The sequence below is a fragment of the Oncorhynchus keta genome, chromosome 12 (genome assembly GCF_023373465.1).
Source record: "Oncorhynchus keta strain PuntledgeMale-10-30-2019 chromosome 12, Oket_V2, whole genome shotgun sequence".
NCBI classification, from domain to species: Eukaryota; Metazoa; Chordata; class Actinopteri; order Salmoniformes; family Salmonidae; genus Oncorhynchus; species Oncorhynchus keta.
In genome coordinates, this window is record NC_068432.1 from 40,142,570 (window position 1) to 40,162,922 (window position 20,353).

Genomic DNA, 20,353 nt, shown 5'->3' on the forward strand with positions numbered 1-20,353 from the left:
CTTCCAGGCTACATGGAGGCTGTTCAGATACCAAGGGGGTCAGTCCACATAGAAATCAAAGAAATTGCCATGTCCAAAAACTACATCGGTAAGGGATCTCATTCATACGCTATAAAATGAAACCAACAAGAAAAGTGACCATCGTCATTATAAGAAATAAGATTATTTCATTATTTTGATGACCCTTTATTTCTTATCATTCTATCCCTCTGTGAATGTTAAGAGTCATTATGGCCTGTCCTTAACTCCACACAACTTTTTAACAGTAATGGAAAGCAGTGTGAAATCAACCTGTATAATATTAGCAGTTTGGTTCTGTTCTTTGTTTAAAGATTCAGTCTTCCTCATCCCTTAGTGCTTTCTCAGTCTAGAGCAGAGCAGACGATGCCATGAAGTATTCCGTGCATGTCCAGAGGTAGTCTCGGCGTTAGTCTCTCCGTCTTAGTTCCAGACTAAACAGAAAAACAATCAAACAAGGGGACTTAATATAGTGTTGTTGTCTGATCTGACATTAACTAGAGACAGAGCCGTGTGACAGAGTGGTGAAGTTTACTGCTGAGGGTGTTGATGGAGGACTGAAGTCAGGCTTTGAAATGTCAGGCGTCATTAGAGTTACAGACATGTGGTGACAGCCCTGTGGTGACAGCTCTGTGGTGACAGCCCTGTGGTGACAGCTCTGTGGTGAACGCCTTGTGGTGACAGCCCTGTGGTGACAGCTCTGTGGTGACAGCCCTGTGGTGACAGCTCTGTTGTGACAGCCTTGTGGTGACAGCCCTGTGGTGAACGCCTTGTGGTGACAGCCCTGTGGTGACAGCTCTGTGGTGACAGCCCTGTGGTGACAGCTCTGTTGTGACAGCCTTGTGGTGACAGCCCTGTGGTGACAGCTCTGTTGTGACAGCTCTGTTGTGACAGCTCTGTGGTGACAGCCCTGTGGTGACAGCCCTGTGGTGACAGCTCTGTTGTGACAACCCTGTTGTGACAGCCTTGTGGTGACAGCCTTGTGGTGACAGCCCTGTGGTGACAGCCCTGTGGTGACAGCTCTGCGGTGACAACCCTGTGGTGACAGCCCTGTGGTGACAGCTCTGTGGTGACAGCCCTGTGGTTACAGCCCTGTGGTGACATCTCAGTTGTGACAGCCCTGTGGTGACATCTCAGTTGTGACAGCCCTGTGGTGACATCTCAGTTGTGACAGCCCTGTGGTGACAGCCCTGTGGTGACATCCCTGTGGTGACATCTCAGTTGTGACAGCCCTGTGGTGACAGCCCTGTGGTGACAGCCCTGTGGTGACAGCCCTGTGGTGACATCTCAGTTGTGACAGCCATGTGGTGACATCTCAGTTGTGACAGCCCTGTGGTGACAGCCCTGTGGTGACAGCCCTGTGGTGACATCTCAGTTGTGACAGCCCTGTGGTGACAGCCCTGTGGTGACATCTCAGTTGTGACAGCCATGTGGTGACATCTCTCATGGATTCAAGTGGATACAATGATGTTTATAAAACATATAAATATATAAAAGTTGTTGTTATCTCCAAGTTTAACGATTGTCACTGTGTCCTATTGTGTAGACTGCACTCTCTATTTCCCTTCCAAGTAATGTGTGAGAGCTGACCATTTTTGCAGTAAAGATGGACTGAGAGCTGAACATTATAGCAGTAAAGATGGACTGAGAGCTGACCGTTTTAACAGTAAAGATGGACTGAGAGCTGAACATTATAGCAGTAAAGATGGACTGAGAGCTGACCATTTTAGCAGTAACGATGGACTGAGAGCTGACCATTTTAGCAGTAAAGATGGACTGAGAGCTGACCATTTTAGCAGTAAAGATGGACTGAGAGCAGTACATTATAGCAGTAAAGATGGACTGTGAGCTGACTGTTTTAACAGTAAAGATGGACTGTGAGCTGTACATTATATCTGTAAGATGGACTGAGAGCTGAACATTATAGCAGTAAAGATGGACTGAGAGCTGACCATTTTAGCAGTAAAGATGGACTGAGAGCTGAACATTATAGCAGTAAAGATGGACTGAGAGCTGAACATTATAGCAGTAAAGATGGACTGAGAGCTGACCATTTTAGCAGTAAAGATGGACTGAGAGCTGAACATTATAGCAGTAAAGATGGACTGAGAGCTGAACATTATAGCAGTAAAGATGGACTGAGAGCTGAACATTATAGCAGTAAAGATGGACTGAGAGCTGACCATTTTAGCAGTAAAGATGGACTGAGAGCTGAACATTATAGCAGTAAAGATGGACTGAGAGCTGACTGTTTTAACAGTAAAGATGGACTGAGAGCTGACCATTATAACAGTGAAGATGGACTGAGAGCTGACTGTTTTAACAGTGAAGATGGACTGAGAGCTGTACATTATAGCAGTAAAGATGGACTGAGAGCAGTACATTATAGCAGTAAAGATGGACTGAGAGCTGTACATTATAGCAGTAAAGATGGACTGAGAGCTGAACATTATAGCAGTAAAGATGGACTGAGAGCTGACCATTATAACAGTGAAGATGGACTGAGAGCTGACTGTTTTAACAGTAAAGCTGGACTGTGAGCTGACCATTTTTAGCAGTAAAGATGGACTGAGAGCTGACCATTTTTAGCAGTAAAGATGGACTGAGAGCTGAACATTATAGCAGTGAAGATGGACTGAGAGCTGACTGTTTTAGCAGTAAAGATGGACTGAGAGCTGTACATTATAGCAGTAAAGATGGACTGAGAGCTGTACATTATAGCAGTAAAGATGGACTGAGAGCTGAACATTATAGCAGTAAAGATGGACTGAGAGCTGACCATTATAACAGTGAAGATGGACTGAGAGCTGACCATTTGAACAGTAAAGATGGACTGAGAGCTGACCATTTGAACAGTAAAGATGGACTGAGAGCTGAACATTATAGCGTTTTTCTGTGTAGAGGAGGTGGCAGTAAAGAATGAACTCTAAGTTATCCCCCTAAACAGGAGTAAAATAAAGTAAATGCTGTGAAGTGCATGCACATGGAGAGAGAGAGAGAGAACAGACAACAGAGTGGTTGGATCGTTTCTCCCCATTCAACCCAGAGAAAGTGGATATTTTGAGATGTGTTGTGCTTGGAGACGACTCCATTGTTTTGACGACATGCAGGAATGGTATTCATGGGATTCTTCCAGGCTTTCACCTGAAGTGTGTGTGTGTGTGTGCTTTTTCCATTTCCCTCTGAAAGGTGTGTGTGTGTGTGTGTGTGTGTGTGTGTGTGTGTGTGTGTGTGTGTGTGTGTGTGTGTGTGTGTGTGTGTGTGTGTGTGTGTGTGTGTGTGTGTGTGTGTGTGTGTGTGTGTGTGTGTGTGTGTGTGTGTGTGTGTGTGTGTGTGTGTGTGTGTGTGTGTGTGTGTGTGTGTGTGTGTGTGTGTGTGCTTTTTCCATTTCCCTCTGAAAGGTGTGTGCGTGTGTGTGTGTGTGTGTGTGTGTGTGTGCGTGTGTGTGTGTGTGTGTGTGTGTGTGTGCGTGCGTGCGTGCGTGCGTGTGTGTGTGTGTGTGTGTGTGTGTGTGTGTGTGTGTGTGTGTGTGTGTGTGTGTGTGTGTGTGTGTGCTTTTTCCATTTCCCTCTGAAAGGTGTGTGCGTGTGTGTGTGTGTGTGTGTGTGTGTGTGTGTGTGCGTGTGTGTGTGTGTGTGTGTGTGTGCGTGTGTGTGTGTGTGTGTGTGTGTGTGTGTGTGTGTGTGCGTGTGTGTGTGTGTGTGTGTGTGTGTGTGTGTGTGTGTGTGTGTGTGTGTGTGTGTGTGTGTGTGTGTGTGTGTGTGTGTGTGTTTTTTTCCATTTCCCTCTGAAAGGTGTGTGTGTGTGTGTGTGTGTGTGTGTGTGTGTGTGTGTGTGTGTGTGTGTGTGTGTGTGTGTGTGTGTGTGTGTGTGTGTGTGTGTGTGTGTGTGTGCGCGTGTGTGTGCGAAATTTCCCAATGACATTAGGGGAGCTCCTGGATGAAGATGATGATGATTGATGGCGATGACATCACACCAAAACATTACCACAACCTGTTGTCTTGGCAACCGTTCCTGGGCAGTCTCTTGCTCAATACTCTTATCAGCATTTTAACAGGCTGCTTATATAGCTGTAGGGGGTTCAGTGAACTACACTCAACCCTGCCTATGAGCTGAAGACTTGTCTTAGCTCCCCCAGCAAAATTCTTCTACCTGGGGCTTCTATGTGTTCTATCTGTACCCATCTGTAGCGCTGAAGTCGGAGGGAGATGACTACTACATAAACGGAGCGTGGACCATCGACTGGCCCAGAAAGTTTGATATCGCAGGCACGGCGTTTCACTACAAGAGACCCCTTGACGAACCCGAGTCAATAGAGGCCCTGGGAGCCACCACGGAAATCCTAGTCGTCATGGTAACCACACTTTGCTGTTTTGTTGTGTGTCAGGTAAACAATGTGGGAGGGCTTTGCCTTTCTGGCACAGAAAGATGATCAAACTCAGAAGTGCTTTTTCAGGCATCTTTCAGCCTACCGGGAGTCTTTAGTCTATTTGGGAAGTTGGAGATGGGGGTTTTCCATGGAAAAGGGAATTTCACAAAGACAACCTTCAGATGTTACCCACCTATAGAGAAACGGGTCATTGTTGTTTGTAATGTCTAGAGAGATTGTCAGTTTGAATTCACATAAAGCCCAACAGCTGCTCCTAGCAAACCTTAGCTGACCTCCAGACCAGTAAGACCATGGTGGTTTGGGGTTAACAGCTATATATATACACACAGCAATATACATACAACAATGTGCAATGTGGATATTGAAAAAGCAATTTCTGGCTAAATTCAAATGCACATGGGCATGTGTTTTGGTGAGGGTGTGTGTTTGAGTGTGCGAGCGTTTTCTGGCATGTGAAAGTCTGTGTGTGTGTGTGTGTGTGTGTGTGTGTGTGTGTGTGTGTGTGTGTGTGTGTGTGTGTGTGTGTGTGTGTGTGTGTGTGTGTGTGTGTGTGTGTGTGTGTGTGTGTGTGTGTAATGGAATGTGTGAGTATCTGAGTGTGTGCATGTGCATGATAGTGTGTGTATTGTGTGTGTGTATGTTGTGCGTGGTGTGTGTGTTGTGTGTGCTGTGTGTGTTTCTCTAAGCCGTCCCATTCATTGGCACTCAGGACCACAGTGGCTTTTCCCTGGACATGAAATACCAGACCCCACAGCTTCACTGGAATAGGGCTGGGGTTAGTGTTAGGGTTAGGAATAGGACTGGGGTTAAGCCGGTTAGGGTTAGGAATAGGGTTAGGGTTAGGGTTAGGAATAGGGTTAGGGTTAGCGTTAGGAATAGGGTTAGGGTTAGGGTTAGGAATAGGACTGGGGTTAAGCCGGTTAGGGTTAGGAATAGGGTTAGGGTTAGGGTTAGGAATTGGGCTGGGGTTAAGCCGGTTAGGGTTAGGAATAGGGTTAGGGTTAGGGTTAGGAATAGGGCTGGGGTTAAGCCGGTTAGGGTTAGGAATAGGGTTAGGGTTAGGGTTAGGAATAGGGCTGGGGTTAAGCCGGTTAGGGTTAGGAATAGGGTTAGGGTTAGGAATAGGGCTGGGGTTAAGCCGGTTAGGGTTAGGAATAGGGCTGGGGTTAAGCCGGTTAGGGTTAGGAATAGGGCTGGGGTTAAGCCGGTTAGGGTTAGGAATAGGGCCGGGGTTAAGCCGGTTAGGGTTAGGAATAGGGCTGGGGTTAAGCCGGTTAGGGTTAGGAATAGGGCTGGGGTTAAGCCGGTTAGGGTTAGGAATAGACATAGCTTTCCATCCCACCACAGGCCATTCCTTTGTGGCAACTGAAAGCTGTGCAGAATTCTGGTCCCTTTCTGCATCACATACACGAACATAAACACAGTGCCGCCACTGCCCATTGGATAACATTTGAGTCTCTGCTTCAGTATAGCAGAGAAACAGCAAATAGTGTGGACATTTTCTGTTGATTAAGGCTTAGGTCAATTCCATTTGAGTTGTTTGATTTCATTTTTTTCTAATTTTATTTAACCTTTATTTTGACAGGGAAGTCATGACATGAAATAATGACCTTGAAATGATTTAATATGGAACTGAAACCAATGCTATAAATGTATGTAATCAAATAATGTCTTCGTCTCACCTCCAGGTTCTTCTCCAGGAGCAGAACACGGGGATCCGTTATAAATTCAACGTTCCCATCCAGAGGACAGGAAGTGGAGACAATGAGGTGGGCTTCTCCTGGAACCATCTGGCCTGGTCCGACTGCTCCGCCACCTGCGCTGGAGGTAGGCACTGCACCAACTACATGCTGATGTACCCTGGGTGTACAAAACATTAGGAACACCTGCTCATTTCCATGCCTGACCAGGTGAATCCAGGTGAAAGCTATGATCCCTTAAGTGTTAAATCCACTTCAATCAGTATAAATGAAAGGGAAGAGACAGGTTAATAAAGAAGGATTTTTGAAGCCTTGAGACAATAGAGACATGGATTGTGTGTGTGTGTCATTCAGACAAAAGATGTAAGTGCGTTTGAACGGGGTATGGTAGTAGGTGCCAGGCGCAACATTTGAGTCAAGAACAGCAACGCTGCTGGGGTTTTAATGCTCAACCGTTTGTATCAAGGTATGCTCTACCATCCAGCCAATTTGACACAACTGTGGGAAGCATTGGAGTCGACATGGGCCAGCGTCCCTGTGGAACGCTGTCGACACCTTGTAGAGCCCATGGTCTGACTAATTGAGGCTGTTCTGAAGGCAAAGGGGGGCAACTCAGTATTAGGAAGGTGTCTATCTATATAACACAAGACACTGTGACGATCTTCCCCCTCCCCACTGACACACCTCACATAGTCAATTATCTATCAGTTACAGAGGTACCATACTCTGGAATAATTATCTTTAGATTGCGAAAACCTCATCCCTCAATAACTTCAAGTGAATACTGGGGGTCAACCTGATGAATCAATCTACCAATAGTCCCCTCCATGTAGCCTAACCCTCACACTTACACATAATCAAACATGGTTTTCTTGTATACTGAGCATATCATGTACAATTATAATGAATATGCTTGAACAAACATATCAGCACTTTTGGGCACACCGTTTTTACCAGTTATTTATCTCTACTGTTTTGTCTTTCACTTCTTTTGTTTGGTGCGAATAAATATAACCTAAAAGCTAAAAGCCGATGTTTGGTACACTCAGTGAATGTATCTGACCTGGGTCCTGTTCAGTAGCCACCAAACAGGGTAAATCATTTTGAAACTGGGAGGTACTTGAGGTGCTACTTCAATAAAGAAGTGGATTTCTGCATTCTATTGCAAAACAGTTTGGCTACGCACATCATTGTGCCTACTGAACACATCACTGGAAATATGGAGACTCTGGGGATCATTCATTTAGGTGTCAGACGTCTATTGCTTATTAGTTAGAGCGTTGGGCCAGTAACCTAAAGGTTGCTGGATCGAATCTCCGAACTGACAAGGTAAAAATCTGTTGATCTGCCCCTGAGCAAGGCAGTTAACCCACTGTTCCCCGGGCTCCGATTACATGGATGTTGATTAAGGCAGGCCCTTGCACCTCTCTGATTCAGAGAAGACACATTTCAGTTGAGGGCATTCAGTTGTACCACTGACTAGGTATCCCCCTTTCCCTATTAACAGTGCTGTTCGAGCTATCTGTTAATGGAATAGGATGGCAGGTAGCCTAGTGGTTAGAGTGTTGGGCCAGTAACCAAAAGGTGGTTCTAATACCTGAGCGGAGAAGGTGAAAAATCTTGCGATGTGCCCTTGAGCAAGGCACTTAGAGTTGAAGTCGGAAGTTTACATACACTTAGGTTGGTGTCATTAAAACTTGCTTTTAAACCACTGATAGAGGAAATTATGGTTGAAATGACTAATTATGTATACATTCCAATCAGAACTGACTAGTCCAAATGCTATAATGTACTGTACATGTGAATTTTCTCTCTTGCTCCCTTTCCCAATTGTATATAATGTAGTCAGGAGTTTACTAACAATGAAGGTCTGTTCCTTAGTTCATTCAGTTGTACAAATCTCCAGGTGGTGGGAACGGGCCATCTCCAGATTGTCGAGAATGTTGATTTATACTGACTGGCCTTGACTTCGTGCTGATAACGCGAAGGCTCAAGAGCTAGGGGGCCCCCCTCTGCTTGTGAAATAGAACGTTTGGAAAACGCTGACGTCATTTTCAGTTTATAACCTGTGGAAATGTGTGTATGCATTTAGTACTCTCTGGAATTAAACGCTCTTACCTGACTTTTGAGACTGGTCTCGATCTACTTCATACATAATTAATGAACTTACACCTCATTAATGAATTAGAAACGAGTGCGAATTTGGTTTTGGCTGTAAAACTATAAGGAATTTAGAAATTCCTCTATCAACCACTCCACAAAGTTCTTGTTTACAAACTATAGTTTTGGCAAGTCGGTTAGGACATCGACTTTGTGCATGACACAAGTAATTTTTCCAATAATTGTTTACAGACAGATTCACTTATAATTCACTGTATCATAATTCCAGTGGGTTAGAAGTTTACATATACTAAGTTGACTGTGCCTTTAAACAGCTTGGAAAATTACAGAAAAGGATGTCATGGTTTTAGAAGCTTCTGATAGGCTAATTGACATAATTTGAGTCAATTGGAGGTGTGCCTGTGGATGTATTTCAAGGCCTACCTTCAAACTCAGTGCCACTTTGCTAGACATCATGGAAAAATCAAAAGTAATCAGCCGAGTCTGATTCATCCTTGGGAACAATTTCCAAACGGAAATTGGTACCACGTTCATCTGTACAAACAATAGTACGCAAGTATAAACATCAGTAAGGAAGTTAAAGCTTGCTCACAAATGGGTCTTCCAAATGGACAATGATCCCAAGCATACTTCCAAAGTTGTGGCAAAATGGCTTAAGGACAACAAAGTCAAGGTATTGTGGCCATCACAAAGCCCTGACCTCAATCCTATAGAGAATTTGTGGGCAGAACTGAAAAGGCGTGTGCGCGCAAGGAGGCCTACAAACCTGACTCAGTTACAGCAGCCCTGTCAGGAGGAATGGGCCAAAATTCACCCAACTTATTGTGGGAAGCTTGTGGAAGGCTACCCGAAGCGTTTGACCCAAGTTAAACAATTTAAAGGCAATACTACCAAATACTAATTGAGTGTATGTAAACTTCTGACCCACTGGGAATGTGATGAAAGAAATAAAAGCTGAAATAAATATAACTCTCTACTATTATTCTGACATTTCACATTCTTCAAATAAAGTGGTGATCCTAACTGACCTAAAACAGGGAATTTTTACTAGGATTAAATCTCAGGAATTGTGAAGAACTGAGTTTAAATGTATTTAACTAAGGTGTATGTAAATTTCCGACTTCAACTGTAACTCTAATTTCCTCCATGGGCGCTGTACTACTATGGCTGATGCTGTAAAACAACACATTTCACCTGCGGTGTATGTGACAATACAACATATGTTATTTTTCTTTAGAATATGGTTACAGGCTGGGGCTGTTTTTCAGTTATTTATTATTTAATTATTTTCCATTTCAATTTCTTCCCGTTTGGTAGTTACAGTCTTGTCCCATCGCTTGTTCCATCGCTGCAACCCCCGTATGGGCTCGGTAGAGGCAAAGGTCGAGAGCCATGCGTCCCCCGAAAACACGACCCTGCCAGCTTCTTGACACACTGCTCGCTTAACCTGGAAGCCAGCCGCACCAATGTGTCGGAGGAAACACCTTACAACTGGCGACCGGAGTCAGCTTGCAGGCGCCCAGCCCATCACAAGGTGTGACGGACGGCACTGGCACTGGGCCAAACTCATGGGTTTCCCGGTCACGGCCACCTGTGACACAGCCTGGGATCAAACCTGGGGCTGTAGTGACGCCTCAAGCACTGCGATGCAGGGCCTTACTTAGACCACTGCTCCACTCTGGAGGCCATTTATTGTTTTCTTTTATTGTTTTCTTTTAAATAATAGTATCTTTCATGAGGTACATTGTGTCTTTCCAATCCTGACCAACCAATACTTCTAGAAATAGTGGAGAATAATTTGGGGCTAACCCAGTATGATACTTTGACATGGGTGTGTAGGATCATAACGTTATTGCTTTCTAAATGGAGATTTAGCTTTTAAGAAAAAACGAATATGTGTTTTACATATTTAAGCCAAGCACAAGAATATGGTGTAATTTCTATGAATGAGCTGCTTTGAATGTCTTCTGGTTAACCAGGGCTAGCAAGCATACAGTCTGACTTGCCAGAGATACAGTGGCTGTGGTGAGAGAGAGACAAGCCAAACACACAGATGCCTGCTTCTCCAAAACCCGTGTCCTACTGCATACTGGAACCGCCTAACTCTGAAACCACAGTGAAATGTCCACCACTGCCTCAACAATGACTAAACAAAATCATTTTACCCCCAAAAGCAATGGGCTTTTATGAAAAAATAAATACTGTTCCTCTCAAGAATGGCCACTAAATACCTGCAATATTCTAGCAACAAATTAAACAAAAACAAAAGTTTTTAAAAAGAGATCTATGCTGGACCAAAGCAAAGAGCTCTAGATGCCATGTAGATGTGTATACCTTTGTATTGTAATGTAGATGTGTATACCTTTGTATTGTAATGTAGATGTGTATACCTTTGTATTGTAATGTAGATGTGTATACCTTTGTATTGTCATGTAGATGTGTATACCTTTGTATTGTAATGTAGATGTGTATACCTTTGTATTGTAATGTAGATGTGTATACCTTTGTATTGTAATGTAGATGTGTATACCTTTGTATTGTAATGTAGATGTGTATACCTTTGTATTGTAATGTAGATGACATTCTGGGGTTCAGGACTTCTACAAAGCAACGTTTTATACCGTATCAATCTCAACACAACAGATCCTTACACTTTGGATGTGGGCCTTGATTCATATAGCCGGTGAATTTAGCTGACACCCTTAATCAGAAAGATTCATTGAATGCATTGCTGTGCTAATACAAGCTCTTCTGACATCCATCCTGGCCACTTCAGTTTCCCTACCCTCTCCAAGCATGATTCTCTACCACCAATCCATATGTCAGCTATACTATTGGTGTTTGTCCCACCATGTATGCACTGTCCCACATGTACACACGCTCACAGACAAGCAGGCAGACACACACACTCTCTCTCTGTCACCATACACACACATGCACATCTCGTTACAACGGTCAGACCAGTATGGTGTAGGGTATGTCCCATTTAGACTCCATAGAGAGGCCACACACACACACACACACACACACACACACACACACACACACACACACACACACACACACACACACACACACACACACACACACACACACACACACACACACAGAGTTCGGTGACAGTGATATGGTAGCCATCAGACCCCAGCAGCCAGAGTAAAGGGCTGCAGCTCTATAAAAGTGATTTGACAAGGTATCCTGCAAGGCACCAGGCATTCATCTGCTTCTACTACAGACTGAAACCATACCTTACTTCTCCACCCAGACACAGAGACACAGGACACACTGCACTCTGGGTCACGTGCAGGAGAATAACACAGTGATTTCGGTACTGTACTTTCTTACATTTTCAGGAATCAGTAGTTAATCAGGGACATGGCTGTTGTGTGGATTTTTACTCCTCTTCTCTGTTAGACTCTTGAGCCAAGCGGTTTACTTCTGCCATCTTTGAATGCATTTGCCTATGAGCTTACGTTGCTCCAAGGTCGGGGATGTCCCAGACTACTTCTCTGTCAGGGTTCTCAGGAAGCAGTGCATCACACAGTAAGAGGGTGGATATTAACTGGGTGTTGTGTTTGTACTCCTTTGCCTGCTAGGTTCCCAGAAGCAGGGAGTGGTGTGTAAGCGTCTGGATGATAACTCTGTGGTGCAGAACAGCTACTGTGAAGCAGAAAGCAAACCTCCAGGGAACCAGAGGTCCTGCAACACTGAACTCTGCCCCCCAGAGTACGTACAGTAAGACCTTCACATCACATACAGTACTATACAGCACAGTACTGCTCAATACAGTACTATACAGCACAGTACTGCTTAACACAGTACTATACAGCACAGTACTGCTCAACACAGTACTATACAGCACAGTACTGCTCAACACAGTACTATACAGCACAGTACTGCTCAATACAGTACTATACAGCACAGTACTGCTCAATACAGTACTATACAGCACAGTACTGCTCAATACAGTACTATACAGCACAGTACTGCTCAATACAGTACTATACAGCATAGTACTGCTCAATACAGTACTATACAGCACAGTACTGCTTAACACAGTACTATACAGCACAGTACTGCTCAACACAGTACTATACAGCACAGTACTGCTTAACACAGTACTATACAGCACAGTACTGCTCAACACAGTACTATACAGCACAGTACTGCTCAACACAGTACTATACAGCACAGTACTGCTCAATACAGTACTATACAGCACAGTACTGCTCAATACAGTACTATACAGCACAGTACTGCTCAATACAGTACTATACAGGACAATACAGCTCAACACAGTACTATACAGCACAGTGCGGCTCAACACAGTACTATACAGGACAATACGGCTCAATACAGTACTATACAGGACAAAACGTCTCAATACAGTACTATATGGGACAACACTGCTCAATACTGTACTATACAGGACAATACAGCTCAACACAGTACTATACAGGACAATACGGCTCAACACAGTACTATACAGCACAGTGCGGCTCAACACAGTACTATACAGGACAATACGGCTCAATACAGTACTATACAGGACAATATGGCTCAATACAGTACTATACAGCACAGTACTATACAGGACAATACGGCTCAACACAGGACAATATGGCTCAATACAGTACTATACAGGACAATACGGCTCAACACCGTACTATACAGGACAATACGGCTCAACACAGTACTATACAGGACAATACGGCTCAACACCGTACTATACAGGACAATACGGCTCAACACAGTACTATACAGGGCAATACGGCTCAACACAGTACTATACAGCACAGTGCGGCTCAATACAGTACTATACAGCACAGTACGGCTCAACACAGTACTTACTATACAGGACAATATGGCTCAATACAGTACTATACAGGACAGTACGGCTCAACACAGTACTATACAGGACAATACGGCTCAATACAGTACTATACAGGACAATATGGCTCAATACAGTACTATACAGGATAATACGGCTCAACACAGGACAATATGGCTCAACACAGTACTATACAGGACAATACCGCTCAACACAGTACTGGGACACTGTGAAGTCCATGGAGAACAAGAGCACCTCCTCCCAGCTGCCCACTGCACTGAGGCTAGGAAACACGGTTTCCACCGATAAATCCATGATTATCGAAAACTTCAATAAGCACTTCTCAACGGCTGGCCATGCCTTCCGCCTGGCTACTCCAACCTCGGCCAACAGCTCCGCCCCCCCGTAGCTCCTCACCCAAGCCTCTCCAGGTTCTCCTTTACCCAAATCCAGATAGCAGATGTTCTGAAAGAGCTGCAAAACCTGGACCCGTACAAATCAGCTGGGCTTGACAATCTGGACCCGCTATTTCTGAAACTATCTGCCGCCATTGTCGCAACCCCTATTACCAGCCTGTTCAACCTCTCTTTCATATCGTCTGAGATCCCCAAGGATTGGAAAGCTGCCGCAGTCATCCCCCTCTTCAAAGGGGGAGACACCCTGGACCCAAACTGTTACAGACCTATATCCATCCTGCCCTGCCTATCTAAGGTCTTCGAAAGCCAAGTCAACAAACAGGTCACTGACCATCTCGAATCCCACCGTACCTTCTCCGCTGTGCAATCTGGTTTCCGAGCCGGTCACGGGTGCACCTCAGCCACACTCAAGGTACTAAACGATATCATAACCGCCATCGATAAAAGACAGTACTGTGCAGCCGTCTTCATCGACCTCGCCAAGGCTTTCGACTCTGTCAATCACCATATTCTTATCGGCAGACTCAACAGCCTCGGTTTTTCGGATGACTGCCTTGCCTGGTTCACCAATTACTTTGCAGACAGAGTTCATCACGGTTGACAACTCCATTGTGTCCTCCTCCCAGAGCGCTAAGAACCTTGGCGTGATCCTGGACAACACCCTGTCGTTCTCAACTAACATCAAGGCGGTGGCCCGTTCCTGTAGGTTCATGCTCTACAACATCCGCAGAGTACGACCCTGCCTCACACAGGAAGCGGCGCAGGTCCTAATCCAGGCACTTGTCATCTCCCGTCTGGATTACTGCAACTCGCTGTTGGCTGGGCTCCCTGCCTGTGCCATTAAACCCCTACAACTCATCCAGAACGCCGCAGCCCGTCTGGTGTTCAACCTTCCCAAGTTCTCTCACGTCACCCCGCTCCTCCGCTCTCTCCACTGGCTTCCAGTTGAAGCTCGCATCCGCTACAAGACCATGGTGCTTGCCTACGGAGCTGTGAGGGGAACGGCACCTCAGTACCTCCAGGCTCTGATCAGGCCCTACACCCAAACAAGGGCACTGCGTTCATCCACCTCTGGCCTGCTCGCCTCCCTACCACTGAGGAAGTACAGTTCCCGCTCAGCCCAGTCAAAACTGTTCGCTGCTCTGGCCCCCAATGGTGGAACAAACTCCCTCACGACGCCAGGACAGCGGAGTCAATCACCACCTTCCGGAGACACCTGAAACCCCACCTCTTTAAGGAATACCTAGGATAGGATAAAGTAATCCTTCTCACCCCCCCCCCCCCTTAAAAGATTTAGATGCACTATTGTAAAGTGGCTGTTCCACTGGATGTCATAAGGTGAATGCACCAATTTGTAAGTCGCTCTGGATAAGAGCGTCTGCTAAATGACTTAAATGTAAATGTAATGTAATGTAAATGAGTTCAGTGTGTCAAATCGGAGGGCATGCTGTCCGGTCCTCTGGCAGTCTCTATGGGGGTGCCACAGGGTTCAATTCTCGGGCCGACTCTTTTCTCTGTATATATCAATGATGTTGCTCTTGCTGCGGGCGATTCCCTGATCCACCTCTACGCAGACGACACCATTCTATATACTTTCGGCCCGTCATTGGACACTGTGCTATCTAACCTCCAAACGAGCTTCAATGCCATACAGCACTACTTCCGTGGCCTCCAACTGCTCTTAAACGCGAGTAAAACCAAATGCATGCTTTTCAACCGATCGCTGCCTGCACCCGCATGCCCGACTAGCATCACCACCCTGGATGGTTCCGACCTTGAATATGTGGACATCTATAAGTACCTAGGTATCTGGCTAGACTGCAAACTCTCCTTCCAGACTCACATCAAACATCTCCAATCGAAAATCAAATCAAGAGTCGGCTTTCTATTCCGCAACAAAGCCTCCTTCACTCACGCTGCCAAGCTTACCCTAGTAAAACTGACTATCCTACCGATCCTCGACTTCGGCGATGTCATGTACAAAATGGCTTCCAACACTCTACTCAGCAAACTGGATGCAGTCTATCACAGTGCCATCCGTTTTGTCACTAAAGCACCTTATACCACCCACCACTGCGACTTGTACGCTCTAGTCGGCTGGCCCTCGCTACATATTCGTCGCCAGACCCACTGGCTCCAGGTCATCTACAAGTCCATGCTAGGTAAAGCTCCGCCTTATCTCAGTTCACTGGTAACGATGGCAACACCCATCTGTAGCACGCGCTCCAGCAGGTGTATCTCACTGATCATCCCTAAAGCCAACACCTCATTTGGCCGCCTTTCGTTCCAGTACTCTGCTGCCTGTGACTGGAACGAATTGCAAAAATCGCTGAAGTTGGAGACTTTTATCTCCCTCACCAACTTCAAACATCAGCTATCCGAGCAGCTAACCGATCGCTGCAGCTGTACATAGTCTATAGGTAAATAGCCCACCCATTTTCACCTACCTCATTCCCATACTGTTTTTATACTGTTTTTATTTATTTACTTTTCTGCTCTTTTGCACACCAATATCTCTACCTGTACATGACCATCTGATCATTTATCACTCCAGTGTTAATCTGCAAAATTGTATTATTCGCCTACCTCCTCATGCCTTTTGCACACATTGTATATAGACTGCCCATCTTTCTACTGTGTTATTGACTTGTTAATTGTTTACTCCATGTGTAACTCTGTGTTGTCTGTTCACACTGCTATGCTTTATCTTGGCCAGGTCGCAGTTGCAAATGAGAACTTGTTCTCAACTAGCCTACCTGGTTAAATAAAGGTGAAATAAAAATAAAATAAATAAAAATATACAGGACAATACGGCTCAACGCCGTACTATATAGGACAATACGGCTCAATACAGTACTATACAGGACAATACGGCTCAACACAGTACTATGCAGGACATACGGCTCAACACAGTCCTATACAGGACAATACGGCTCAACACAGTCCTATACAGGACAATACGGCTCAACACAGTACTATACAGGACAATACGGCTCAACACAGTACTATACAGGACAATACGGCTCAACACAGTACTATACAGGACAATACGGCTCAACACAGTCCTATACAGTGGTCAAGCTTAGTAGATGCCTGTCACGCTCAACCAACATCACATACAGTACAGTACAGTACAATACAATACAATACAGGGATCACGTACAGCATGTAAGACCCTCAGACGCTGTGAACCTCATGTCCATCTTGGAACAGAAAGATAATTGTGCTAAACTATGCTGGATGGATGTACTGTATGCTAACTTGGCTCAGAGAAAATACTAATAGTGTTGGACCTCAGGTCCAGAACATGTATTACATACAACCTTTTAATGACTGACAACCAGAGACCAACTAACAGTAGTTATTGAGTGGAGTGGGTTCAGAAAATTCAGCATTTTGGGGGCCCTAAGAAATATTTAATGTTGCAATTTTAAAGCGAGTTTCTGCAATTCTACACATTTTGAACCACATAAACACTATTTACCAACCTGCACCAAACACTGAACCACATAATCACTATTAACCACCCTGCATCAAACACTGAACCACATAAAAACTATTTACCAACCTGCACCAGACACTGAACCACATAAACACTATTAACCACCCTGCATCAGACACTGAACCACATAAACACCATTAACCACCCTGCACCAACCACTGAACCACATAAACACTATTAACCACCCTGCACCAGACACTGAACCACATAAAAACTATTAACCACCCTGCATCAGACACTGAACCACATAAACACTATTAACCACCCTGCACCAAACACTGAACCACATAAACACTATTAACCACCCTGCATCAGACACTGAACCACATAAACACTATTAATCACCCTGCATCAGACACTGAACCACATAAACACTATTAACCACCCTGCACCAAACACTGAACCACATAAACACTATTAACCACCCTGCACCAAACACTGAACCACATAAACACTATTAATCACCCTGCATCAGACACTGAACCACATAAACACTATTAATCACCCTGCATCAGACACTGAACCACATAAACACTATTAACCACCCTGCATCAAACACTTTTAACCACCCTGCATCAAACACTATTAATCACCCTGCATCAGACACTGAACCACATAAACACTATTAACCACCCTGCACCAAACACTGAACCACATAAACACTATTAACCACCCTGCATCAGACACTGAACCACATAAACACTATTAACCACCCTGCATCAGACACTGAACCACATAAACACTATTAACCACCCTGCACCAAACACTGAACCACATAAACACTATTAATCACCCTGCATCAGACACTGAACCACATAAACACTATTAACCACCCTGCATCAAACACTGAACCACATAAACACTATTAATCACCCTGCATCAGACACTGAACCACATAAACACTATTAACCACCCTGCATCAGACACTGAACCACATAAGAGCGAGAGAGACATACATACATACATACATACATACATACATACATACATACATACATACATACATACATACATACATACATACATACATACATACATACATGTGCCTCCCATGGTCTGTTCTGGACTTGGGGACTGTGAAGAGACCTCTTGTGGCATGTCTTGTGAGGTATGCATGGGTGTCTGAGCTGTGTGCCAGTAGTTTAGACAGACAGCTTGGTGCATTCATCATGGCAATACCTCTCACAAATACAAGTACATGCATAGAAGTAGAATGAACATTCTACATGCACAGACGTTTATCAGGCCATTGGTTTAGAAAGCATTCTGTGGAATTAAGTTGTTGGCGTGGTAACTCTTCTTTCTGTAATTATTATGACCAGGTGAATTGTTGCTATGGGAGAGGGCAGAACTGGTGGTTTCTCTGGAGAACTGGAGGCCTTAGTGTGTGTAGGTGTGTATGTGTTGTGGCCAAATGTGCTTAGCTTCTTTTACGAGGGCTGGGGGAACGGTCAGACAGAGTTCAATCATGTCTCATATGTTCCATTGGAAAAAGAGGGATTCAATTCTGTTGGCCAATGGACCGAATGGATTAAATTATGTTAGCCAATAGGCTGAATGGATTAAAAACAGTTGGCCAATAGGCTGAATGGATTAAAAACAGTTGGCCAATAGGCTGAAGGGATTAATTACTGTTGGCCAATGGGTTGAAGGGATTAATTTATGTTGGCCAATTGGCTGAATGGATTAAAAATAGTTGGCCAATAAGGTGAAGGGATTAAATACTGTTGGCCAATGGGCTGAAGTCGTCTGCCAATAGTGGTGTGTGTGTATATAGGGGTGTATATGAGTGAGTCATTACCATTAGATGGGCATCTGTAATGAACCGATGTGAAGTTCTGGTCTTAAGCTGTTCCTGGCTTCACCCAATGTCCAAGAAAGTTATCTTTGAATTTATCAACTCACTTCATTAAGGGCCACTTTCTATGTGTATTCAGCTTGTTAGTGGACTCCTTTCTACTCTTCTCAGAATCTCAGACAATCCCTTGTTGTACATTGCAGTATCAAACTGAACTGCAACAAACACATGCTGTGATTTTTCAATCAGCAACGCTAACATAGTGTTCACAGTACAGTCTCAACATGAGCTGTTTAAACATGATTGTTGGCAACCCAGATATTGGGAGACATTGTTAATTTAGGATACATTCCTGTAGATGATGTGAAATGGATTCAGGACTGTAACGGCTCACAGTCTATATATCTGTGTTGATTGTAGTAATAATACTAATAATAGTAATAATAATAATAATATTTTACATGTGACTTATACAAAGCTTTTCAAACACAACATCAGACGAAACAAAAACGTGAATAAATTCGGGGGGGGTCACAGATGGCTGGAGAGAGGGAGTTCCAGAGCCTAAGAGCGACCCTGGAGACGACCCTGTCGCTGTTTTCTGAATTAGTCTTGGTATATATACAAGAAAACACTCTTATTTACTACAGAATACACACTGTGTGTACAAAACATTAGGAACACCTGCTCTTTCCATGACATAGACTGACCTGGTGAATACAAGTGAAAGCTATGATCCCTTATTGATGTTAAATCCATTTCAATCAGTGTAGATGAAGGGGAGGAGACAGGTTAAATAAGGATTTTTAAGCCTTGAGACAATTGAGACATGGATTGTGTATGTGTGTCATTCAGATGGTGAATGGACAAGACAAAATATTTAAGTGCCTTTGAAAGGGGTATGGTAGTAGGTGTCAGGTGCACCGGTTTGAGTGTGTCAAGAAATGCAACACTTCTGGGTTTTTCATGCTCAACAGTTTCCTGTGTGTATCAAGAAAGGTCCACCACCCAAAGGGCATCCAGCCAACTTGACACAACTGTTGGAAGCTCTGAAGTCAACATTGGCCAGAATCCCTGTGCCACGCTTTAGATACCTTATAGAGACAAGCCCCGACGAATTGAGGTTGTCCTGAGGGCAAAAGGGGGTGCAACTCAATATTAACATTTTACATTTACATTTAAGTCATTTAGCAGACGCTCTTATCCAGAGCGACTTACAAATTGGTGCATTCACCTTATGACATCCAGTGGAACAGCCACTTTACAATAGTGCATCTAAATCTTTTAGGGGGGTGAGAAGGATTACTTATCCTATCCTAGGTATTCCTTAAAGAGGTGGGGTTTCAGGTGTCTCCGGAAGGTGGTGATTGACTCCGCTGTCCTGGCGTCGTGAGGGAGTTTGTTCCACCATTGGGGGGCCAGAGCAGCGAACAGTTTTGACTGGGCTGAGCGGGAACTGTACTTCCTCAGTGGTAGGGAGGCGAGCAGGCCAGAGGTGGATGAACGCAGTGCCCTTGTTTGGGTGTAGGGCCTGATCAGAGCCTGGAGGTACTGAGGTGCCGTTCCCCTCACAGCTC

At 44.5% G+C, this 20,353-nt stretch overlaps 1 protein-coding gene across 1 annotated transcript in view; it reads left to right on the top strand.

Annotated features, from left to right (window-relative positions):
• The window catches only part of LOC118372715 (A disintegrin and metalloproteinase with thrombospondin motifs 6-like), a 174,654-nt gene that overhangs the window by 138,006 nt on the left and 16,295 nt on the right, over positions 1-20,353 (top strand). The window contains exons 18-21 of the mRNA XM_052458315.1: positions 8-88; positions 4,209-4,372; positions 6,097-6,235; positions 11,826-11,955. Of these exons, the coding sequence (XP_052314275.1) occupies positions 8-88; positions 4,209-4,372; positions 6,097-6,235; positions 11,826-11,955 (514 nt within the window). The remainder of the gene's footprint in view (positions 1-7; positions 89-4,208; positions 4,373-6,096; positions 6,236-11,825; positions 11,956-20,353) is intronic.